The sequence below is a fragment of the Tamandua tetradactyla genome, chromosome 7 (assembly GCF_023851605.1).
Source record: "Tamandua tetradactyla isolate mTamTet1 chromosome 7, mTamTet1.pri, whole genome shotgun sequence".
Classification (NCBI taxonomy): domain Eukaryota; kingdom Metazoa; phylum Chordata; class Mammalia; order Pilosa; family Myrmecophagidae; genus Tamandua; species Tamandua tetradactyla.
Genome location: NC_135333.1, coordinates 111,434,291 through 111,455,383, shown reverse-complemented (window position 1 = coordinate 111,455,383; position 21,093 = coordinate 111,434,291). Strand labels below are relative to the sequence as shown.

General features: G+C 36.9%; 1 protein-coding gene across 3 annotated transcripts in view; it reads left to right on the top strand.

Annotated features, from left to right (window-relative positions):
• The window catches only part of FAM186A (family with sequence similarity 186 member A), a 127,242-nt gene that overhangs the window by 15,413 nt on the left and 90,736 nt on the right, over positions 1-21,093 (top strand). Inside the window, exons 1-2 of one of the 3 annotated variants that reach the window (XM_077170865.1) lie at positions 5,339-5,462; positions 20,029-20,248. The exons of 1 other annotated variant lie outside the window; for it this stretch is intronic. In XM_077170865.1, the coding sequence (XP_077026980.1) occupies positions 20,038-20,248 (211 nt within the window). In that variant the 5' untranslated portion in view covers positions 5,339-5,462; positions 20,029-20,037. Of the gene's footprint in view, positions 1-5,338; positions 5,463-20,028; positions 20,249-21,093 lie in introns of those variants that run through there. One more of the 3 variants, XM_077170864.1, reaches the window with a different exon arrangement.

The following is a 21,093-nucleotide window of genomic DNA, read 5'->3' as shown; positions in this document are numbered from 1 at the left end:
AAAAGATGATAGTGTATGCACTCTAGTGGACAGCTTAATTGAACACCATAAGTACATGGAACCTTGAGTAGGGCATATGATTTTGTAGGTTTGTCCAGAGTGATGCCCCAATAAATCCCAGAGTGATTTGAGCAGTGAGTAAAAAAGTATTTGCAAAGTCCCCTAGGGAGAATGGTGAGAAGGGAAAATTCAACTTCCCCAAGTGGAGAATTCTTGATATTCTCACAGGCAATGGGGACAACCAAAGCAATAGGCCAAGCCTCCAATCTTGGGGTTTGTTCTTATGAAACTTAACTCTGCAAAGGATAGGCTAAGCCTACTTAAAATTAGGCCTAACAGTCACCCCCAAGAGGACCTCTTCTGTTGCTCAGATGTGGCCTCTCTCTCTCGGCTGACACAGCAAGTAAACTCACTGCCCTCCCCCTCTCTACGTGGGACATGACTCCCAGGGGTGTGGACCTTCCTGGCAACGCGGGACAGAAATCCTAGAATGAGTTGGAACTCAGCATCAAGGGATTGAGAAAATCTTCTCGATCAAAAGGGGGAAGAGCGAAATGAGACAAAATAAAGTGTCAATGGCTGAGAGATTCCAAACAGAGTTGAGAGGTTATCCTGAAGGTTATTCTTATGCATTAAATAGATAATCACCTGTTTAGTTAGGGTGTAATGGAGAGGCTGGAGGGAAATGCCTGAAAATGTGGAGCTATGCTCCGGTGGCCATGTTTCTTGAAGATAATTATATGATGATATGGTGGTTGCGGTGTGACGGTGTGGTTGTGAGAGCCTTGTGTCTGATGCTCCTTTTGTCTACCTTATCGATGGACAAGTAAAACATATGGATTAAAAATAAATAAATAATAGGGAGAACAAATGTTAAAAAAAACTTCATTGATAAAATAACATACAAACACAAACATTCTTAACATACAAACATTCCATAAATGGTGTACAATCAGTGGCTCACAATATCACACATTCGATTCTGTTGGAAATCTCTCAGCCACTCACAATTTATTTTTTCTCATTTCACTCTTACCCTTTTTGGTCAAGAAGGTTTTCTCAACCACTTGATGCTGGGTCCCAGCTCATCCTGGTATTTTTGTCCCATACGCCAGGGAGATTTACACCTCTGGGAGTCATGTCTCACGTTGCAGGGGTGGGGCAGGGAGAGCAGTGGGTTCACTTGCCCTGTTAGCTTAGAGAGAGAGGCCACATCTGAGCAACAAACAAGGTTTTCTGGGGGTGACTCTCAGGCCTAATTTTAAGTAGGCTTAGCCTATCTTTTGCAGGAATAAGTTTCATAGGGGTGAATCCCAAGATCAAGGGCTCAGCCTATTGATTTGGTTGTCCCTACTGCTTGTGAGAGTATTGGAAATTCTCCAAATGGGGGAGATGAATCTTTCCCTCTTTCTCCCCATTCCCTTAAGGGGACTTTGCAAATACTTCTTTATTCACTGTCTAAATCACTCTGGGATTTATTGGGGCATCACACTAGCCTGGACAAACCAACAAAATCTCATGCAGTATTCAGGATTTCCTGTACTTATGGTGTTCAACAAAACTGACTATACAAGTTAAATTAGGAAATATATTACCAAAAATATAAATTTTGCATCAAATAAACATCTCTCCCTTTAGGCTTTCACAGATGTTGAAGTTTTAAGATATGATGATATCATCCTTTACCCAGACTTCTGATATACCTTAATCTTATTCAGATCAGCTTCATTTATATCTCTATTTGATGTCTGATCACTTTTTCAACTTTTTAAACAGTTCCTGTATGGGGTAATGCTGACTTTCATAGCTTCAGAGCTCTAACTCTGAGTCTCAGGTTTCACATAAATAACGCAGTTTCTGGGAAAGACCATGTTATACACAAGCAGCTCAGTATTTCGGAATTTAGAATGAACAGTTACACCTCCTGAATATATGTGACTGCTGTGAAGCTTACAATCTAGGGTTCTTTATACTAAGCCCCAACTGATAACCCATGCTCTCGACTTTAGTTCACTGAATTTTTATATTATAGTTAGTCCATATGATTGAGGCATGATAATATTTGTCTTTTTGTTCCCGACATTTCATTCAACATACAGCTCCTAAGGTTCATTCATATAGTTGCATGCCTCACAACTTCATTTCTTCTTACAACCGCTCAGTAATCCATTGTAGGTATGCACCATAGTTCCCCCTTCCATTCTTCAGTTGTTGTACTCTTAGGCCACCTCCATTCATTGTGGATCATGATCACTGCCACCAGAAAGACCAGTGAGCAAATGTCCATTCACGTCCCCATACTCAGTTCCTCTATATACTGAGCAATGGGGTTTCAGGATCATATGATAAGCTCAACCAATTCTCCTCTGGAACCACCACACTGCTCTCCATGGGGCTACACCTCTCATTTCCCTACGACAGTGAATAGGTACATCTCTTTCTCTGCATTTTCTCTAGCACTTATTTCTCTCTGACCATTTAAAAATTTTTTTATTAACACATCATACAGTCCAGCCTATGTGTACAGATATGCCTTCACCATCATACTCTATCAACATTTCCTTTTCTTCCACAAAGAATCCATACCCCTTTTCCAATCCCCCCACCTATTGACATTTAGTTTTGGCATAATGCCTTTGTTACATTCAGTTGAAGCATATTACAACGTTACTGTTGACTAGAGACCCTAGCTTATATTGATTGTACTTTTTCCCATATACCATCTACAAATTTTCTTTCTTAAAGGGTTCCAGTAAGCAACACCCCTTCAATATGTGGAGATACATCTCCATGGAAACCATCTAATCAAAAGTTACCACTCATAATTGGGTGGGTCACAACTCTATGGAAACAATAAAAAAGATCCCACCCAGCAATATTGAATGAGGATTAAAGGACATGGCTTTTCTGGGGTACATAATAGCTTCAAACCAGCACACCTAGGTTGGTTCATCTTTTGACAATTGTGAATAATGCCACCGTAAACGTTGGTATGCAAATTATCTGAGTTCCTGCTTTTAATTCTTTTGAGTGTATACCTAGACGTGGGATTGCTAGGTGATCATATAGTAGTTCTATACTTAGCTTTCTGAATAACCACCAAGCTGCCTTCCACACTGGCTGCACCATTTTACATTCCTACCAACAATGAATTAGTGTTCCTATTTCTCCACATCTTCTCCAACACTTGTAGTTTTCAGTTTTTTGAATAGTAGCTATTCTAGTGGATGTGAAATAGAACCTCATTGTGGTTTTGATTTGCATTTCCCTGAGGGCTAGTGATGTTGAGATCTTTTCATGTGCTTATTGGCCATTTGTATATCTTCTTTGGAGAGATGTCTATCCAAGTCTTTTGCCCATTTTTAAATTTGTTTGTCTTTTTGTGATTGAGTTGTAGGATTTCTGTATGTATTCTGGATATTAAGCCCTTATTTCATATGTGGTTTCCGTATATTTCTCCCATTGTGTAGGTTATTGTTTTACGTTCATGATAAAGACCTTTGCTGCACAAAAATTTTTAATTTTGATACGGTCCAATTTATCTACTTTTTCTTTTGTTGCTTGTGTTTTGGGTTAAAATCTAAGAAACCACTGCCTTACACAAGCTCCTGAAGATGCTTCCCTCTGTTTTCTTCTAACGGTTTTATAGTTCTGGCTCTTACATTTATGTCTTTGATCTATTTTGAGTTGATTTTTGTATACAGAGTGAGATAGAGGTCAAATTTTCTCCATCAGTTGAGATTGCCATGTGATTTTTTTTTCCCTCTCATTCTGTTAATGTGGTATATTTCATTAATTGATCTTCTTATTTTAAATGACACTTGCACACCTGGGATAAAACCCACTTGTTCATGGTGTATACTTCTTTTAATGTGTTGTTGGATTTGGTTTGTGTTGAGTATTTTTGTATCTCTATTCATAAGGGATGTTGACCTATAATATTCTTTTCTAGTAGTTTCTTTATCTGGCTTTGGTGTGAGGGTGATGTTGGCTTCATAGAATGAGATAGGAAATATCCCCAAATTGTTAGGAACTCTCTGAATAAACTATTTTGAAACTCCGCAGCCTAGTATAATACCATGCAGTATCCAGAAAAAGAGTAGGAGGAAGAGGCTGGTAAATTGTAGTAAATACTAGTGGATTCCACCATTCCTAGAGTGGTTACAACCCCTCATCTCCCAGTCTTATGGCAGACAGCTGTGGGGACTGCAGTTTGAGCTCTGGTGGAACTTACGGGTGTCAGGGTAAGACACAATGACCTTATCCCCCAGATTCCAGGGATGTGTGGTCTGCTCAATGATCACTGTTTTTGCTTAGTTACTTCAGTTCCCAGGGGCTGGCTGTGAGGGTGGCAGGGAAATCATAAAGGCAGTAACCTTCCTCAAAACTATAGAAAACAGTAAAAGGGTTGCATTAACTAAGCAGGTGCTAAAACAAGAAAACCATGGAAGAAGCTCCTGCACCCTTGCTAGCCCTTCCCATTGTGGGTCCCTGGCCCTTTACCAGAGGGAGCAGTATAACTCCTACACACATACTGGGGTGAATGTGGAGGTCATATGGATTGAACCAAGGAACATGTCTCAGGCTCACTCTCTCAGAGTTTTTTTCTGAGGGCAGAGAAGTGGCTTGCTGACAGCTAGGATAGTGTGAGACATAACTAAGTTGAAGTGGTCTGGGAAAAAGGGCTAACTGCCTGCAAAAAAGAGAGCACCAAGGAAGGAGTGAAAGTCTCTTTCAAAGGGACTAGAGAGGGCATTTATTCAAACTTTTATAAACTGTAAATGGGGGATTCCTAAGGCCATGAGCAAGCATAAACCCAGGAAAAGAAGCAGGCTGTAGGGCTCCATCCAGGCACAGATAAGACAGAGAGGACCCTGCACTTTACATTTACTTCATGTTTTGGTTTGGTAAAGCTACCAGAATGCAATATACTAGAAATGGGTTGACTTTTACAATGGGGATTTATTAGCTTACAAATTTATACTTCGAAGATCATGAAAATGTCCTAATTAAGGCATCAATGGAACAATACCTTCTCTAAGGAAAGGCTGCCAGCATCAGGGACATCTTTACCACATGGGAAGACACATGGCCAGTGTCTGTTGGTCTTTCCTAAGTTTCTTTGCATTCAGCTTCTGGCTCCAGTGACTTCCTCTCTCAGCCATTGTGAGTGTGTCCTTGTCTCTCAGCTTCTCTGGGGCTTCTCTGACCTCTCTGAGCTTCATCTCTGTTTATCCTCTTATAAAGAACTGCAGTAAGGGGATTCTAACCCACCTTGAATGGGGTGGGACACATCTTAACTGAAATAACCTAATCAAAATGTCCTACCCACAATACGTCTGCTCCCAAGGAACATGGCCTTTTCTGGGATGCATAACAAGCTATCCTCTTGATAGGAGGGCTAAATTCTGAAGGAGACCACCAGCCGCCAAAGCAGGGCCAATTTGCAGAGACTGTGAAAGGTACTTTTTTGCTTTGGTTTGTTTGTTTTGATTAGCTCCTGACATTCAAGAAAATCTGTCATATCACTAGCTGGATACAATGTTGAGGAACAGATAGGTCAGGGATTACATCTCAGAGTTACTACTTTAAAATATTAAGATGTAGAGTATGTAACAAAAGATTACAAGACAAAGAAACAGGAAATGATGGCCTATCCAAATAAACAATCTAAAACTCCAGAAACAATAAATGAAGAGAACCAGATTTTGGACTTACCAGACAAAAACTTTTATCCTAACTATGCTAAGGAGATAAAGGAAAACATGAAGAACTAAAGGATATGAGTAAAACAGCAAATGAACAATATGGGAATCTCTTTGAGATTCTCAGTAGAAAGCAAATAGAAATATTGGGGCTTAAGAAAATAATTAAAATGAAAAATTCCATATATCATTTCAGTAGCATATTAGAGGTTTCAAAAGAATCAGTGATCTCAAAAACAAGATATTTGAAATGACTCCTGCTGAGGGACAGAAAAAAAAGAATAAAAAAGTGAACAAAGCCTAAGGCATATATGGAACTCTATCAAGTATATCAATATGTGCATTATGTGAGTCCTAGAGGGAGGATAAAAAGAGAAAGGAGCAGAGGGATATTAAAAGAAATAATGGATAGGGAGGGCCACAGTAGCTCAGCAGACAGAATTCTTGCCTGCCATGCTGGAGACATGGGTTTGATTCCTGGTACCTGCCCAGGCAAAAAAAAAAAAAAAAATTGAAAAAAGAAAAAGAAGAAAGTTCTCAAATCAGTGACCTAACCTCAAAACTAGAGGATCTAGAAAAAGAAGAGCAAGCTAAACCCAAAGCAAGCAGAAGGAAGGAGATAAATTAGAGTGGAGATAAATGAAATGCAGAAATAAAAAAGCATAGAATCAACAAAAGCAGAAGTTGATTCTTTGAAAAGATCAATAAAATTGACAAAACTTTAGCTAGACTGATGAAGTAAAAAAGACAGAAGATGCAAATGACTAAAGTCAGAAATGAAAAGTAAGACATTACTGCTGACCCAACTGAAATAGGAAAAACTATAATAGGATACTAAGAACAAGTGTTTGACAACAAATTAGATAACCTAGATGAAATGGGCAAATTCCTAGAAACACAAACTACCTACACTGACACAAGAAAAAATAGAAGATCTCAACAAATCAATAACTAGTAAATAGATTGAATCAATATTAATAATTTAAAAAACTTCCCAATAAAGAAAAGTCCAGGACCAGATGGCTTCACAGGGGAATTTTGCCAAATATTCCAAAAAGAATGAACATTAATCCTTTTCAAACCCTTTTAAAAAATTGAAGAGGAAGGAACACTCCATAATTCATTCTTTGAAGGCCAAATCACCTTCATACCAAATCCAGATACAGATACCACATAAAAAGAAAATTACACATAATATCCCTAATGAATATAGATGCAACTATCCTCAACAAAATACTAGCAAACAAAATCCAACACACATTAAAGAATTATGCACCATGCCCAAGTGGGATTTATCCCAGGTGTGCAAAGAAAATCAATTAATGTTATTAATTGATAACATGTAATTGATTGTAATATGATTAGGCATATTACAAAACAAAGGAAAAACCACATGATTATCTCAATTGATGCTAAAAAGGTTAGACAAAACCCATCTCCCCTTCTTGAGAAAAACATTTACAAAGCTAGGAATAGAAGGAAGGTTCTGTAACCTGATAAAGAGCATAAATGAAAGACCCATAGCTAACATCCTGACTGAATGCTTTTCCTCTAAAATCAGGAGCAAGACAGGGATGCCCACTGCCACCATTCCAATTCAACATCATGCCAGAATTCTAGCTAAAGCCCTTAGACGAGAAAAACAAATAAAAAGCATCCAAATTAGAAAGGAAGAAGTAAAATTTTCACTATTTGCAGATGACGTGGTCCTATATTTAGAAAGCCCTGAAAAAACTATGACAGAACTACTGAAGCTAATAAATGTATTCAGCAAAGTGGCAGGATGCGACATCAATACACAAAAATCAATAGTGTTTCTATACATTACTAATGAGCTATCCAAGGAGGTAATCAAGGAAAAAATTCCATTCACAATACTAAAAAATATCTAGAAATAATCTTAACCAAGCATATAAAGTATCTGTACACAGAAAACTAAAAAAAAATAATAATAAAAAATTGCTAAAAGAAATCAAAGAAGACCTAAACAAATGGAAAGACATTTTGTTCATGGATTGGAAGGCTAAATGTTGTTAAGATGTCAATCCTGACCAGATTAATCTGTATAGTAAATACAATACCAATCAAAATTCCAACAGCCCACTTTGCTGAAATGGAGAAGCTTATTATCATATTTATTTGGAAGGGAAAGGGGCCTCAAATAGCCAAAAACATTTTGAAAAAGAAGAATGAAGTGTGAAGTCTCACAGTCCTGACTTTATAGTATATTATACAGCCTCAATGGTCAAAACAGTATGGTACTGGCATAAAGATAGACATATTGATCAATGAAATAAAAATGAAAGTTCGGAAGTAGACCCTCACATCTGTGGCCAATTGATTTTTGATAAGGCTCCCAAGTTCACTCAACTGGGACAGAACAGACTCTTCAATAAATGGTACTTGGGGACCTGGATATCCTTATTCAAAAGAATGAAAAAAGGACCCATATCTCACACCATATACAAAAATTAACTCAAAATAGATGAAACACCTTAATGTAAGAGCAAGGGCAATAAAACTCCTAGAAGAAAATATAGGAACGCATCTTCAAGATCCTGTATTAGGAGGTGATTTCTTAACCTTGACAACCAAAGCAGACGCAATGAAAAAAGATAGATAAATAGGATCTCCACAAAACTGAACACTTTTGTGTTTCAAAGGACTTTGTCAAGGAAATAAAAAGGCAGCCTACTCAATGAATAAAATTTTCATAAACCACATATTTGATAAAGGTTTGTGGAATATATAAAGAAATCCTGCAACTCAACAATGAAAAGACAAACAATCCAATTAAAAAATGGGCAAAATCACATGCAATGGGGACAGCCAAAGCAGTAGGCTGAGCCTCCAATCTTGGGGTTTTGTTTATATGAAACTTAACTCTGCAGAGGATAGGCTAAGCCTACGTAAAATTAGGCCTAATAGTCACCCCCAAGAGAGCATCTTTTGTTGCTCAGGTGTGGCCTCTCTCTCTCAGCCAACATGACAAGCAAACTCACTGCCCTCCCCCTCTCTACATGGGACATGACTTCCAGGGGTGTAGGCCTTCCTGGCAACATGGCACAGAAATCCTAGAATGAGCTGGGACTTGGCACCAAGGGATTGAGAAAACCTTCTTGACTGAAAGGGAGAAGAGCAAAATGAGACAAAATAAAAATGTCAATGGCTGAGAGATTCCAAGCAGAGTCAAGAGGTTATCCTGGAGGTTATTCTTACGCATTAAATAGATATCACCTTTTTTAGTTAAGGTGTAACAGAGAGGCTGGAGGGAACTGCCTGAAAAGGTAGAGCTGTGTTCCAGTAGCCACGTTTCTTGAAGATGATTGTATAATGATATAGCTTTTGCAGTGTGACTGTGTGATTGTGAAAACCTTGTGTCTGATGCTTCTTTTTTTTTTTAACTTTTTTTATTAATTAAAAAAATTAACAAACAAAACATTTAGAAATCATTCCATTCTACATATATAATCAGTAATTCTTAATATCATCACATAGTTGCATATTCATCATTTCTTAGTACATTTGCATTGATTTAGAAAAAGAAATAAAAAGACAACAGAAAAAAATAAAATGATAATAGAGAAAAAAAAACTATACGTACCATACCCCTTACCCCTCACTTTCATTTACCACTATTTCAAACTGAATTTATTTTAACATTTGTTCCCCCTATTATTTATTTTTATTCCATATGTTCTATTCTTCTGTTGATATAGTTGCTAAAAGGAGCATCAGACACAAGGTTTTCACATTCACATAGTCTCATTGTGAAGGCTATATCATTGTTCAATCATCATCAAGAAACATGGCTACTGGAACACAGCTCTACATTTTCAGGCAATTCCCTCCAGCCTCTCCACTACATCTTGAACAACAAGGTGATATCTACTTAATGCGTAAGAATAACCTCCAGGATAACCTCTCGACTCTGTTTGGAATCTCTCAGCCATTGACACTTTGTCTCATTTTATTCTTCCCCCTTTTGGTCGAGAAGGTTCTCTCAGTCTCTTGATGATGCTTCTTTTATCTACCTTATGGAAAGATGAGTAAAACATATGGATTAAAAATAAATAAATAATAGGGGGAACAAATGTTAAAATAAATTTAGTAGATTGAAAAAAAAATGGGCAAAAGACATGCATAGACACCATTCCAAGGAGGAAATACAAATGGCCTAAAAGCATATGAAAAGATGCTCAACATCCCTAGCTATTATGGAAATGCAAAGCAAAACCACAATAAGATACCATTTCACAACTAGTAGACTGCCTATTATTTAAAAAAACAAGAAAAAGACATTTTAAATTTGGGTGTTTTGGAATGGCTAGGGGAAGTACCGAACTGTATTCCAGTAGACTCAATTCTTGAAGATGATTGTATCCTATATAGCTGTGACCATGTGATTGTGAAACCTTGTGGTTGAGGCTCACTGTATCCAGGGTATGGACAAATGAGTAAAAAAAGGGAGGGTGGCACACAGACTCAAGAAAGACCAATACAAGATGGTGGCTTAGCAATGTGCACGTTTTAGTTCATCCTCCAGAACAACTACTAAGTAACCAGAAATGGTACAGAACAGCTCCTGGGGCCACATTAGTGACCGGACACAGCGTACCCCAGTCTGGACCAACTGGACCAGCTTTGGGCCCCGCCAGAACCGTGAGTTCCCCAAGCTGTGGCAGCTGGTGCCCCTCCCCCACAGGCTGCTTCCCAGAGGGGAAAGGAAAGAGATTTTACCAGCAGCAGGGGCTGAGCCCACCAAACACCAATTGTGGAATTAATTCACAAATTCTGACTACTAAAAATAGGCCCCCAGCTCAGGTGAACCTGGTCAAAGCGGGGGAGGTTGCTCATTTTTGCCCCAGCGCCAAGGGGGCAGGGCTGACAGAAAAAGAAAAAAAAAAGGAAACAGGTTTTTGTGGCTGTATTTCTACAAAGGTTTGAATGCCTTTGGATACAGCAACAGGGCTTCTCAGGCTGCAACTGCCCATGCATAGGCAGAAACAAGCTCATTTGAAGGCTTGTCTGGAGCCCATGCCTTTTGCAGGGAAGAGGTGAAGCCCAACTCAGGTGGAATCCCTCCCTCAAGGAATTCAGACACCAGGGCTTGGTAATTTGAAGCCATTAAAACCAGCCTAAAACTGGTTTTAGGCTCTAAAACCGGTTTTAGTCCTCTGTCTCCACCACACCCCCAGCAAGGAGAATCTGCCAAAGTTAAAGGTACCACATCATCTTATGCTGGTGGGACCTGCAGGCAGACAAGTGCTACACACTGGGCAGGATAAGAAAAACAGAGCCCAGAGACCTCACAGGAAAGTCTTTCAACCTGCTGGGTCTCACCCTCAGGGAAAACTGGTGCAGGTGACTCTTTCCTCCTGACAGGAGGCCAGTTTGGTCTGGGAAAATCTGGCTGGGGTCTATAATACCTAAGTAGACCCTCCTAATGTTGGGTGGGTGAAAAGGCACCATACAAGCAGGGCAAGAAACAAGAAAACAAGAACTGAAAAATTCTCCTCTGTTAAAACCTAAGCTAGAGGTCCAGAAATAGCTGAACTGAATGTCAAAGAACAGACAACAAATTCATCCTGCAAGAAAACCCTAGGTAAAAGAAGTGCAAGCAATCTCCAGAAAAAACTAAGTAAGGTAATTAAATGCCTAGATGCCAGCAAAAAATAACAAATCACACTAGGAAAATTGAAGATTTGGCCCAATCGAAGGAAAAAACCAACAATTCAAATGAGATACAGGAGCTGAAACAATTAATTCAGAATATACGAACAGACATGGAAAACCTCATCAAAAACCAAATCAGTGAATTGAGGGAGGATATAAAGAAGGTAAGAAATAAACAAAAAGAAGAAATCGAAAGTCTGAAAAAACAAATCGCAGAACTTATGGGAATGAAAGGCACAGAAGAGATGAAAAAAACAATGGAAACCTACAATGGTAGATTTTGAGAGGCAGAAGATAGGATTAGTGAACTGGAGGATGGAACATCTGAAATACGACAAGCAAAAGAAAATATAGGGAAAAAATGGAAAAATATGAGCAGGGATTCAGGTAATTGAATGACAATATGAAGCGCACGAATATATATGAGTCCCAGAAGGAGAAGAGAAGGGAAAAGGAGGAGAAAAACTAATGGAGGAAATTATCACTGATAATTTCCCAACTCTTATGAAAGACTTAAAATTACAGATCCAAGAAGTGCAGCATACCCCAAAGAGAATAGATCCAAATAGACGTACTCCAAGACACTTACTAATCAGAATGTCAGAGGTCAAAGAGAAAGAGAGAGTCTTGAAAGTAGCAAGAGAAAAGCAATCCATCACATACAAGGGAAGCCCAATAAGACTATGCATAGATCTCTCTGCATAAACCATGGAGGTGAGAAGACAGTGGGAGGATATATTTAAATTATTAAAAGAGAAAAACTGCCAACTAAGAATTCTATATCCAGCCAAATTGTCCTTCAAAAATGAGGGAGAAAATTAAAACATTTTCAGACAAAAAAAAATCACTGAGAATTTGTGACCAAGAGACCAGATCTGCAAGAAATACTAAAGGGAGCACTAGAGACAGATAGGAAAAGACAGAAGAGAGAGGTGTAGAAAAGAGTGTAGAAAGGAAGACTATGAGTAAAGGTAAAAAGAAGGAAAATTAGATATGACATATAAAATCCAAAAGGCAAAATGGTAGAAGAAAGTACTACCCATACAGTAATAACACTAAATGTTAATAGATTAAACTCCCCAATCAAAAGACATAGATTGTCAGAATGGATTAAAAACCAGGACCCATCTCTATGCTGTCTTTACTCAAAGGAGATAAGGGCAAGGACACAAATGGACGTTTGCACACCAATGGTTATATCAGTATTAGTTACAATTACCTAGAGATGGAAACAACAAAAGTGTCCATCAACAGATGGGTGGCTAAACAAACTGTGTATATACATATGATGGAATATTATGCAGCTGTAAGACAAAATAAAGTTATGAAGTATGTAACAACATGGATGGACCTTAAGGACATTATGCTGAGTGAGATTAGCCAAAAACAAAAGGACAAATACTGTATGGTCTCACTGATATGAACTGACATTAGTGAATAAACTTGGAATATTTTCATTGGTAACAGACCATCAGGAGAAAGAAATAGGGTAAGATATTGGGTAATAGGAGCTGAAGGGATACAGATTGTGCAACAGGGTTGAATATAAATACTCAGAAATAGACAGCACAATACTACCTAACTGTAATACAATTATGTTTTTGACAATTTGGAATAAAACTGATATAAAGGCTCATGTATAGGTTTTCATGTGAACAAAACTTCTCATTTCTCTTGAGTAAATACCTAGAAATGTTATTGCTAGGCTGTATGTACAAGAAAGTGGCTTTACCATTTTGTATTCCCACCACCAATGTATGAGTGTTCCAGTTGCTCCATATCCTTTTCAGCACATGGTATTGTCATTTCTTTAATAGCTCAATTGTGGTATAATGCATACAATAAGCTGCATATATTAATGTTGTAGTTTTCTACATTTTGATATATATATATATATATGCATTTTCAGCCTACTACAGTGTTAAAACTATAAAAAATAAAGCCAGGTTAGTTATCTCTGGGCATGGGGAAGGGATACAGTTCAGAAGAGGAATACAGGAGCCTTTAAAGATTTATATATATATGTATAAATAAACCCATGAAGCCATCCCCACAAGCAAGATAGTGAACATATCCATCACCCCCAAAAGTTTCTTTGTGGCTGTTTTTTAATCCCTTCTTCCTTATCTTCCAAACCCACTGAACTACTGATCTACTTCCTGTTGATGTAGATTAATTTTCATTTTCTAGAATTTTATATAAATGGAATCATATAATACCTTTTTAAATTTGGCTTCTTTCACTCAGCATAATTATTTTGAAAGTCATCCATGTAGTTGTGTTTATCAGTAGTTCCAATAGTTCATTAGTTCTCTCTCTCTTTTTCATCTTCTTTCCTTCCTTCCTTTCCTCTTTCCTTTTTGCTGAATAGTATTTCATTGCATAGATATAAGATACTTATCCATTCACATATTGATGGACATTTGGGTTATTTCCAGAATTGGGTTATTACAAATAAAGCTGTCATGAACATTGGTGTAAAAGTCTCTATATAAACAAGTGCTCTCATTTTTGTTGTGTAAATATCAAGGAGTGGAATGATGGATCATATGGTAGATGATCAGCTTTTTAAGAAACTGCCAAACTGTTCTCCAAAGTAACTGGACCATTTTGCATTCCACCAGCAGTGCATGAGAGTTCCAGTTGCTCTACCTTCTTGCCAACACTTGATATGGTCAGCCTTTTTAATTTGAAACATTCTAATAGGTGTTTAATGGTATTATTTTAATTTGCATTCCCTTAGTGATTAAGGATATCGAACATCTTTCAATGCTTACTTGCCATTAGTATGTCTTCTTTGGTGAAGTACATGTTCAAATATTTTGCCTATTTAAAAGATTGGGTTGTTTATTTTCTTATTATTGAGTTTTGAGAGTTGCTTATATATTCTAGATACAAGTGCTTGACCAGACATATGATTTATAATATGTGATATTTATCAGATATTAGATCTTTTATTAGATATGTGAATTGGCGTCTTAACAATATTGTATCTATTGGCTCCATGAACACAGTATATATCTCCATTTATTTAGATCTTTGATTTCTTTTATTTTTCAATGCACATTTTTCTTTAGATTTAAATATTTATTTAAAGAAACAAACAATACACTTAGAGCCACTAAAATAGGATATCTTAGTTCACTTATCCATAGCATGCTTAAATAAAGTATCCAAATAATCATTGTAAAGCTTGTGTTTGTACAGTAAATTTCCTAAAGCAATTTAACATTAAGGCAAACATGAAAAAATCTACAAATATAGATATCTTAAATTTTACATCTTAAACACTAACTTGTATAACATTTGATTAGCTGTAAAACTATGAATGTTCTCAAAATATCAGGTAGAAAATTATTAGAAATATCAACTTTGCTTTAGTAATGACCTATGTTACTGAACATTTTCAAGTTTTTGATTTTCAGGAAAATTTAAAGATACAAATATTTTTACAATTAATATATGAAAATCTTGTCCACCAAAAATGGATATCTTGGTTAGTTTATCCATAGGCATATTAAATAAGACATAATCATTGTAAAGCCTGAGATTATACAGTAAGTTTCATAAAACAATTTAAAATTAGGGCAAAGAAAAAACTACAGATTCAGATATCAGATTTCTTGAATTGTAAATATTAAACACTAACTTAAATACCGTTTGATTAGCTATCAAAACTGTATATGTTCTCAAAATAACAAGTAGAAATATATACTTATTCAAAATATCAACTCTGCTATAGTAATAACCTATGTTACTGAACATTTGATTTCAGGAAAATATAAAGATACAAATGTTTTTACAATTAACATATGAAAATCTCATCTCTTATGATATCATAACATTTACAATCTATTTTATCTAATATTACTATAGCTACTGATGCTTTATTTGGCTACAGTTTGCATAGAAGATCTTTTTCCATCCTTTTACTTTCAATCTATTTGTATCCTTAGGTCTAAGATAAGTCTCTTATGAGCAGCATATAGATAGATGATAGTTAAAATCCATTCTGTCAGTCTATGTGTTTTTATTAGTGAGTTTAGTTCATTAACATTCAAAATTATTACTGTAAAACCAGTTCTTAAGTCTAGCATCTTATCCTATAGTTTTTATTTATCAGGTCTATATATTTTCCCTCTCTCACTTTTTATCCTTTGTTATCCTGCAAATACTCTTCAATTCTGTACCTTCCTCCAGTCCTCCCTTTTTAGTCTTTTCAGTTGACAGAGCACCCTTTAATATTTCTTATAGGGCAGGTTCTTGTTGGCAAATTCTTGTGGCTGTTGTTTATCTGTGAAGATCTTAATCTCTCTCTGAATTTTGCAGGACAACTTGTCAGGATAAAGAATTCAAACCGCTGTCTTCTTGCCTCCAAGGTGCCTGTTGAGCAGTCTGAGCTCAGTCTTATATAATTTATATAGTTTCCCTTGTATGTAATAAACCTCTTTTCTCTTGCTGCTTTCATGACTTTTTGCTTCTCTTCAAGATTTGACATTTTGATAAGTATATGTCAAAAGTAAGTAAGTAAGCTTATTTAGATTTATTTTATTTGGGAGTCATTGGACTTTTTCTTATTTGAGTATTTATATCTTTTATAAAGGTTGGGGAGTTTTCACCCATTATATCTTCAACTAGCCTTCCTATCCCATTACTCTTCTCTTTTCCATCTAGGGCACTAATAATTCTTATTTTTGTATATTTCATTGTTGTCTGTCATTTCCCTGAGATCAGGTTGCCTTTTTCCCCATCTTTCTTGCCATGTGTTCTTTTGAATGTCCAAGTTCAATTGTTGTATCTTCTAATTTGCTTATTCTTTCTTCTGTCTCTTGAAGTCTACTGTTGTCTCTAATATATTTTTAATTTGGTCTACAGTATCTTTCATCTCTGTGATAATATTTTTCTGTTTATTATTTCAAATTCTTCTTTATGCTCCTCCAGAGTCTCCTTGATATCCTTTATTTCATTATGAACAACCCTAATTTGTTGTTCCAAATTCTGAGTCCTCTCGGGTGATTTAATATGGTCGTTTGGCTGAGCCATATCTGCCTGGATCTTACCTGCTTTATGATCTACTGTGGTAAACGGGGCATTTTAATGTATTAGGTTGTTTGCAGATTTATTACTTTCCCTCATCTAAGATTTTAAATCTACTTGCATTAGCTTTGAAGATCCCCTTTTGGATTTGATTTGTCAGTCCTTTCCCATGAAACCAAGTCCCTAATCTCAAGGGAGAGTTGGAATTCTAGTTAGGGCTTTGAGAGCTAGGCAGATAAGCAATTTTCAGATTGCAGTTTCCTCTTCTTCCCAGCAGATTGCGCTCTTGAGCCATCTAGTTCCCTTAGGCACACCTGTCCCAGATTGCAAGTGCTGGCTGAAGCAAGTGGAAACCTGATGGAACCCCAGCCAGGGCTGCGGACCTTGGCTTGTGTTGAAATCTGTGAACCCTGGGGTGGGGGGATGAGCTGCATCTCAACGGAGACCCCTCCTGTGTGACCGATGGATCTAGTGGCCCCAGACTTCACTCCAGGAGACCTCAGGCTGCAGGACTGGGTATTTTAGTTTCACCCACCCACAACCAGTCCAGAAATGTCTGGGGCCCAGTCACTATGCTCAGTTCTGCCGGCTTCCTTGGCCTCACCTCTCCATCTGCACACACCTCTGGTCTTCGGGCCTCTGGGGGGGAAGGGAAGCAGCTCCAGGACCCAAACAAGTCTCTTTCGCTGGTTAGATGTCAGCCATCACCCTCCACATTTCCCTCTTCTCCCCCGGAAAGGGCTTCCCACTCATTGCCAGAAAAAAACGGGTGCTCACAGCAGCATGTCACAAGGTTGGGGAGAAGGCACTTACCTTGAATAAAAGGAGTCTGTGCACAGGACAGATTAGCATCTTATTCTATGGTTTTTATTTATCAGATCTATGTATTTTCCCTCTCTCACTTTTTATACTTTAAGGCTGTTATCTTCCAAGTTGGCCACAGGCACACCCAGCTATGAAGTCAAATGAGAAATCTTCCCAAGCCAGCTGCAGGAGTAGGCGGAGTTGTGACCGAGCACTTTTAGCCCATTATCTCCATCCCAATTTCTCTGATTTTTCTGCCCGTGACCTGTCTATGCAGGGTAGAAGACCCTCCTTGATCACTTGCAGTCTGAAACCACAGTCATTTTGCTATCGCAACTTTCACTGTTGCACGGCTCTGGGGCAAACTCAGCCTCTCCTACTTCAATGCACATTTCTTGCACCTTTTTTTTTTCCTTGAGGTATATCTTAAGTCTTTCGTAATTCTAGTCTATTTACAAAGGATACTATTTTAATTTCCAATTGTTCATTGCTAATGTATGGAAAACATAATTTTGATTTTTGTGTATTGATCTTGTGTGCTGCGAAGATGCAAAACAATGGTAGCTTTTTAATAGATTCTCTGATTTTTTACATAGACAGTATTGTCTGTAAATAGAAACAGTTTTATTTTATTTCCCCAATCTGTATGCCTTTTATTTCTTTTTCTTATCATATTGCATTGGCTTGACCCTCTAGGCAGTGTCAAATAAGAGGAGTTAGAGTGGAATCTTTGCCCTATTCCTGATCTTAAAGGAAAAGCATCTTAGACGTTTACCATCAAGTATGATGTTAGCTGCAAGCCTTTTGCAAATGTCCTTTATCATGTTGAGGAAATTCACCTCTATGCCTAGTTTGTTTGGAGTTTTTTTTAAAATTATGAATGAATGCTGTATTTTGTCAACTGCTTTTTCTATAACTATTAAGATAATCATAAGATTTTTCTTCTTTAATCTGTTGAGATGGCGAATTACATTTACTGATTTTCAAATTTTGTAACAGCCATATATTCCAGGAATGAACCCACTTGTTTATTATGTTATGTTGTTATGATATTATATATTGTTGATTTGATTTTCTAAAATATTGTTAAGCATTTTTTTCCTATGTTCATAAGGAATATTAGTTTGTGATTTACTTTTCTTGTTAAGCCTCTGCATTATTTTGGTATCAGGGTAATGCTGGCCTCAATGAGTTGGGAAGTGTTCCTTCTTCAATTTTCTACAAAAATTTGTAAAGAATTAATATTATTTCTTCCTGGTCCAGCATGCTATGTGTTAGTAATGTTTTTCTTCATCACTTGGCTTAGCAAACTTTGTCTCTACTCTCCTTTGTTCCTGACTTAAATTATTATTTGCTTCAACTGCATCACCACTGTTTCTGGTGCAATATTTCCACTACCTAATGTCTGATTATTCCTTCTGAATGATTATTTGTTCTGCAAAATCTAAGAGTCTGGATCTCTTATTCAAATTGTGAAGGGTATATTGAGAGTTTAACTTGTCTGAGGCCAAAACAGAAGAGCAAGTGATAAAGCTGGAAAAGGTGGGACAGTGGTTCTTTTTCTTTCAGATTACTGTGCCCTTTTATAATATTTTTAACATCCCCTTTATTCTTCTGAAATGAAATTCATAGATAATTATCTACACTTATCTTTGAAAATTAACATAATGTGAAGATAAATACAAAGAAAGTTATAATATACATTTCAATGTGTGAAGGACAAATTTCAATAAAAGACATAACAAAGTAGTAGTCAAAGAATTAAAATAAATGTGAAAGTTGAAAATGCAGGCTGATACAAATGCAGGTATATTGTACTGGCATTAAATACTAATAATACTAGTACATTGCTCTTGGTACTATGGTGTTCAAGAATGGTGAAAATTTCTTGGAGAAATTCTAAAGGATAATTTTGTTTTGATTTACATAGTATTTGCATTTCTGGAAAATTCACTGTATAATTAACCTGGGCAAAAATCCTGTGTGTTTATATTTTTATAGGAGTTTTAGGTTCTAAGCTCAGATAATTATAAACAGATTTTTTAAATCTACATTAATGCCCCTTAGGATAGTCAAAAGTCATGCAGGATGTGGGACAATTCATTGCTTGGGACTGTTCCTGACACTATAGGATGGCTAGCATCCCGTTAGCACCCCTAACCAAATGCTGATAGTACCCTCACCCAATCATTGTGACAACCAAAATGCTTCTTACAAAAGAGACAGTAATTTATTTTTACCCTATTGAAAACTAGTAGATAAAATGATGAATAGAAGAAATTTGCTGGTAGATTCTTGAGCAGGGGAGGTATGAGATAAAACTGTATTTGAGAAATATTCTGATAGCTACTTTCCAGGTACGAGAGTGAAGAAAGAAGAAAAAAGCAACTTATATGTTGCTTAACTGCTATGGTTTACTGTGCACTTTCACTACATAACTGCCCCTCAGTCAACTGCAAATTAAGTATAATTCTCCACCATTTTACAGATGAGGCAGAAGAGGCTCAAAGACGTTAAGTGACTTACTAAAAGTCATTTAAATTAAAGAGGCAGGTTAGGATTCAGATCTGACTTCAGACCCAATGCTCTTTCAATTGTATCATAGCAGTGCTGGGATGTTAAAGGCAGAAAAAAGATTTTTAAAGGGAGGGGACAGAGTGGAAAACCTGAGATCCACAGTAAAGTTAGAATTAACAGGACTTCAGGCAGCTTTATATTAACTGTTGCTGATATTCTGAGAAGAAAGGTGATCAAAGCTTATTATCAAACAGAATTTATGAATATATTCTTCTCGTTATTCTTACAGGACATTACTATGCAGCTGAATGACATAATGAACAATGTGCAGCGGATATTAAATCGCTACAGTATTGAACAGAACTTGCTGTCTGGAAATAGAGCCTCCTTTCTAGAATATAAGAAAAAAAGGCGAGCCAACTTTTTGGAGAATATTGCTACTTATACTCAGATAGTTGAAGTTAGAGAAAAGACACTTACCAACATCCTGGCATGGTTGGAAGAATGGAGTAAGTTTTCAGAAGTAGTTTACAGAAAAGCAACAAAGTTAATGGAAAATTAGAGAACAGAATCTATAAGCAAATTTTGAAAGACGAGTCAGATAAAAGAAGAGACTAGGGAAGTTATTCAGAAAACTAATCAGAAGATGACAATTAGCTGTCCTCTCTAATTGTCATCTTCTGATTAGTTTTCTGTCCTCTGTTCCTGTAAGAATAAAGTGAAAAAACATATAGGCAAGCTCTTTTAGCTCCAGTTATTCTGGCCTCCTAGCTTTCCTTCAAGCATGCCAGTACACTCCTCCTGTGTCTTTATGCTTGCTATACCCTTGCCTGGAACATTCTCTGTCAGATAGCCGCATGGCTTATTCCTTTCTTGTCACCTTAAAGTGAGGTATTCTCTGACCACCTCCATTCCTCACCCCCTGGAACTGTTTATTACCCTTTACTTTTCTTTATCTTTTCTATACCATTTATCACCCAACATTTGGCATACTACCTATTTAACTTGTTTGTTTTTATTTTTTTGTCTGTATTCTTTCACTAGAATATAAGCAATATGAAATCAGGGCATTCATTTTATTCATTGCTGTATCAATGAATAAAATGCAAAAAAGAGGAATTTCATTTACCTGCAAGATATCCCATTTAATGTGCTACAGAATACTGGATAACTACCCAAAGTAGTTCATTGGAGTTTAGATCCCCAATAGTTAAACACACACTCACATTTTAAAAACCTATTTGTCTTGTTACAGTACTGTCAGGGAACTATACCAGATTGATACTTTTTAACCTGAATCATGTTTTTGTGTCCAGAACTTACTGCTCAGCCTTCTAGTCCAAGTCTCTTGCTT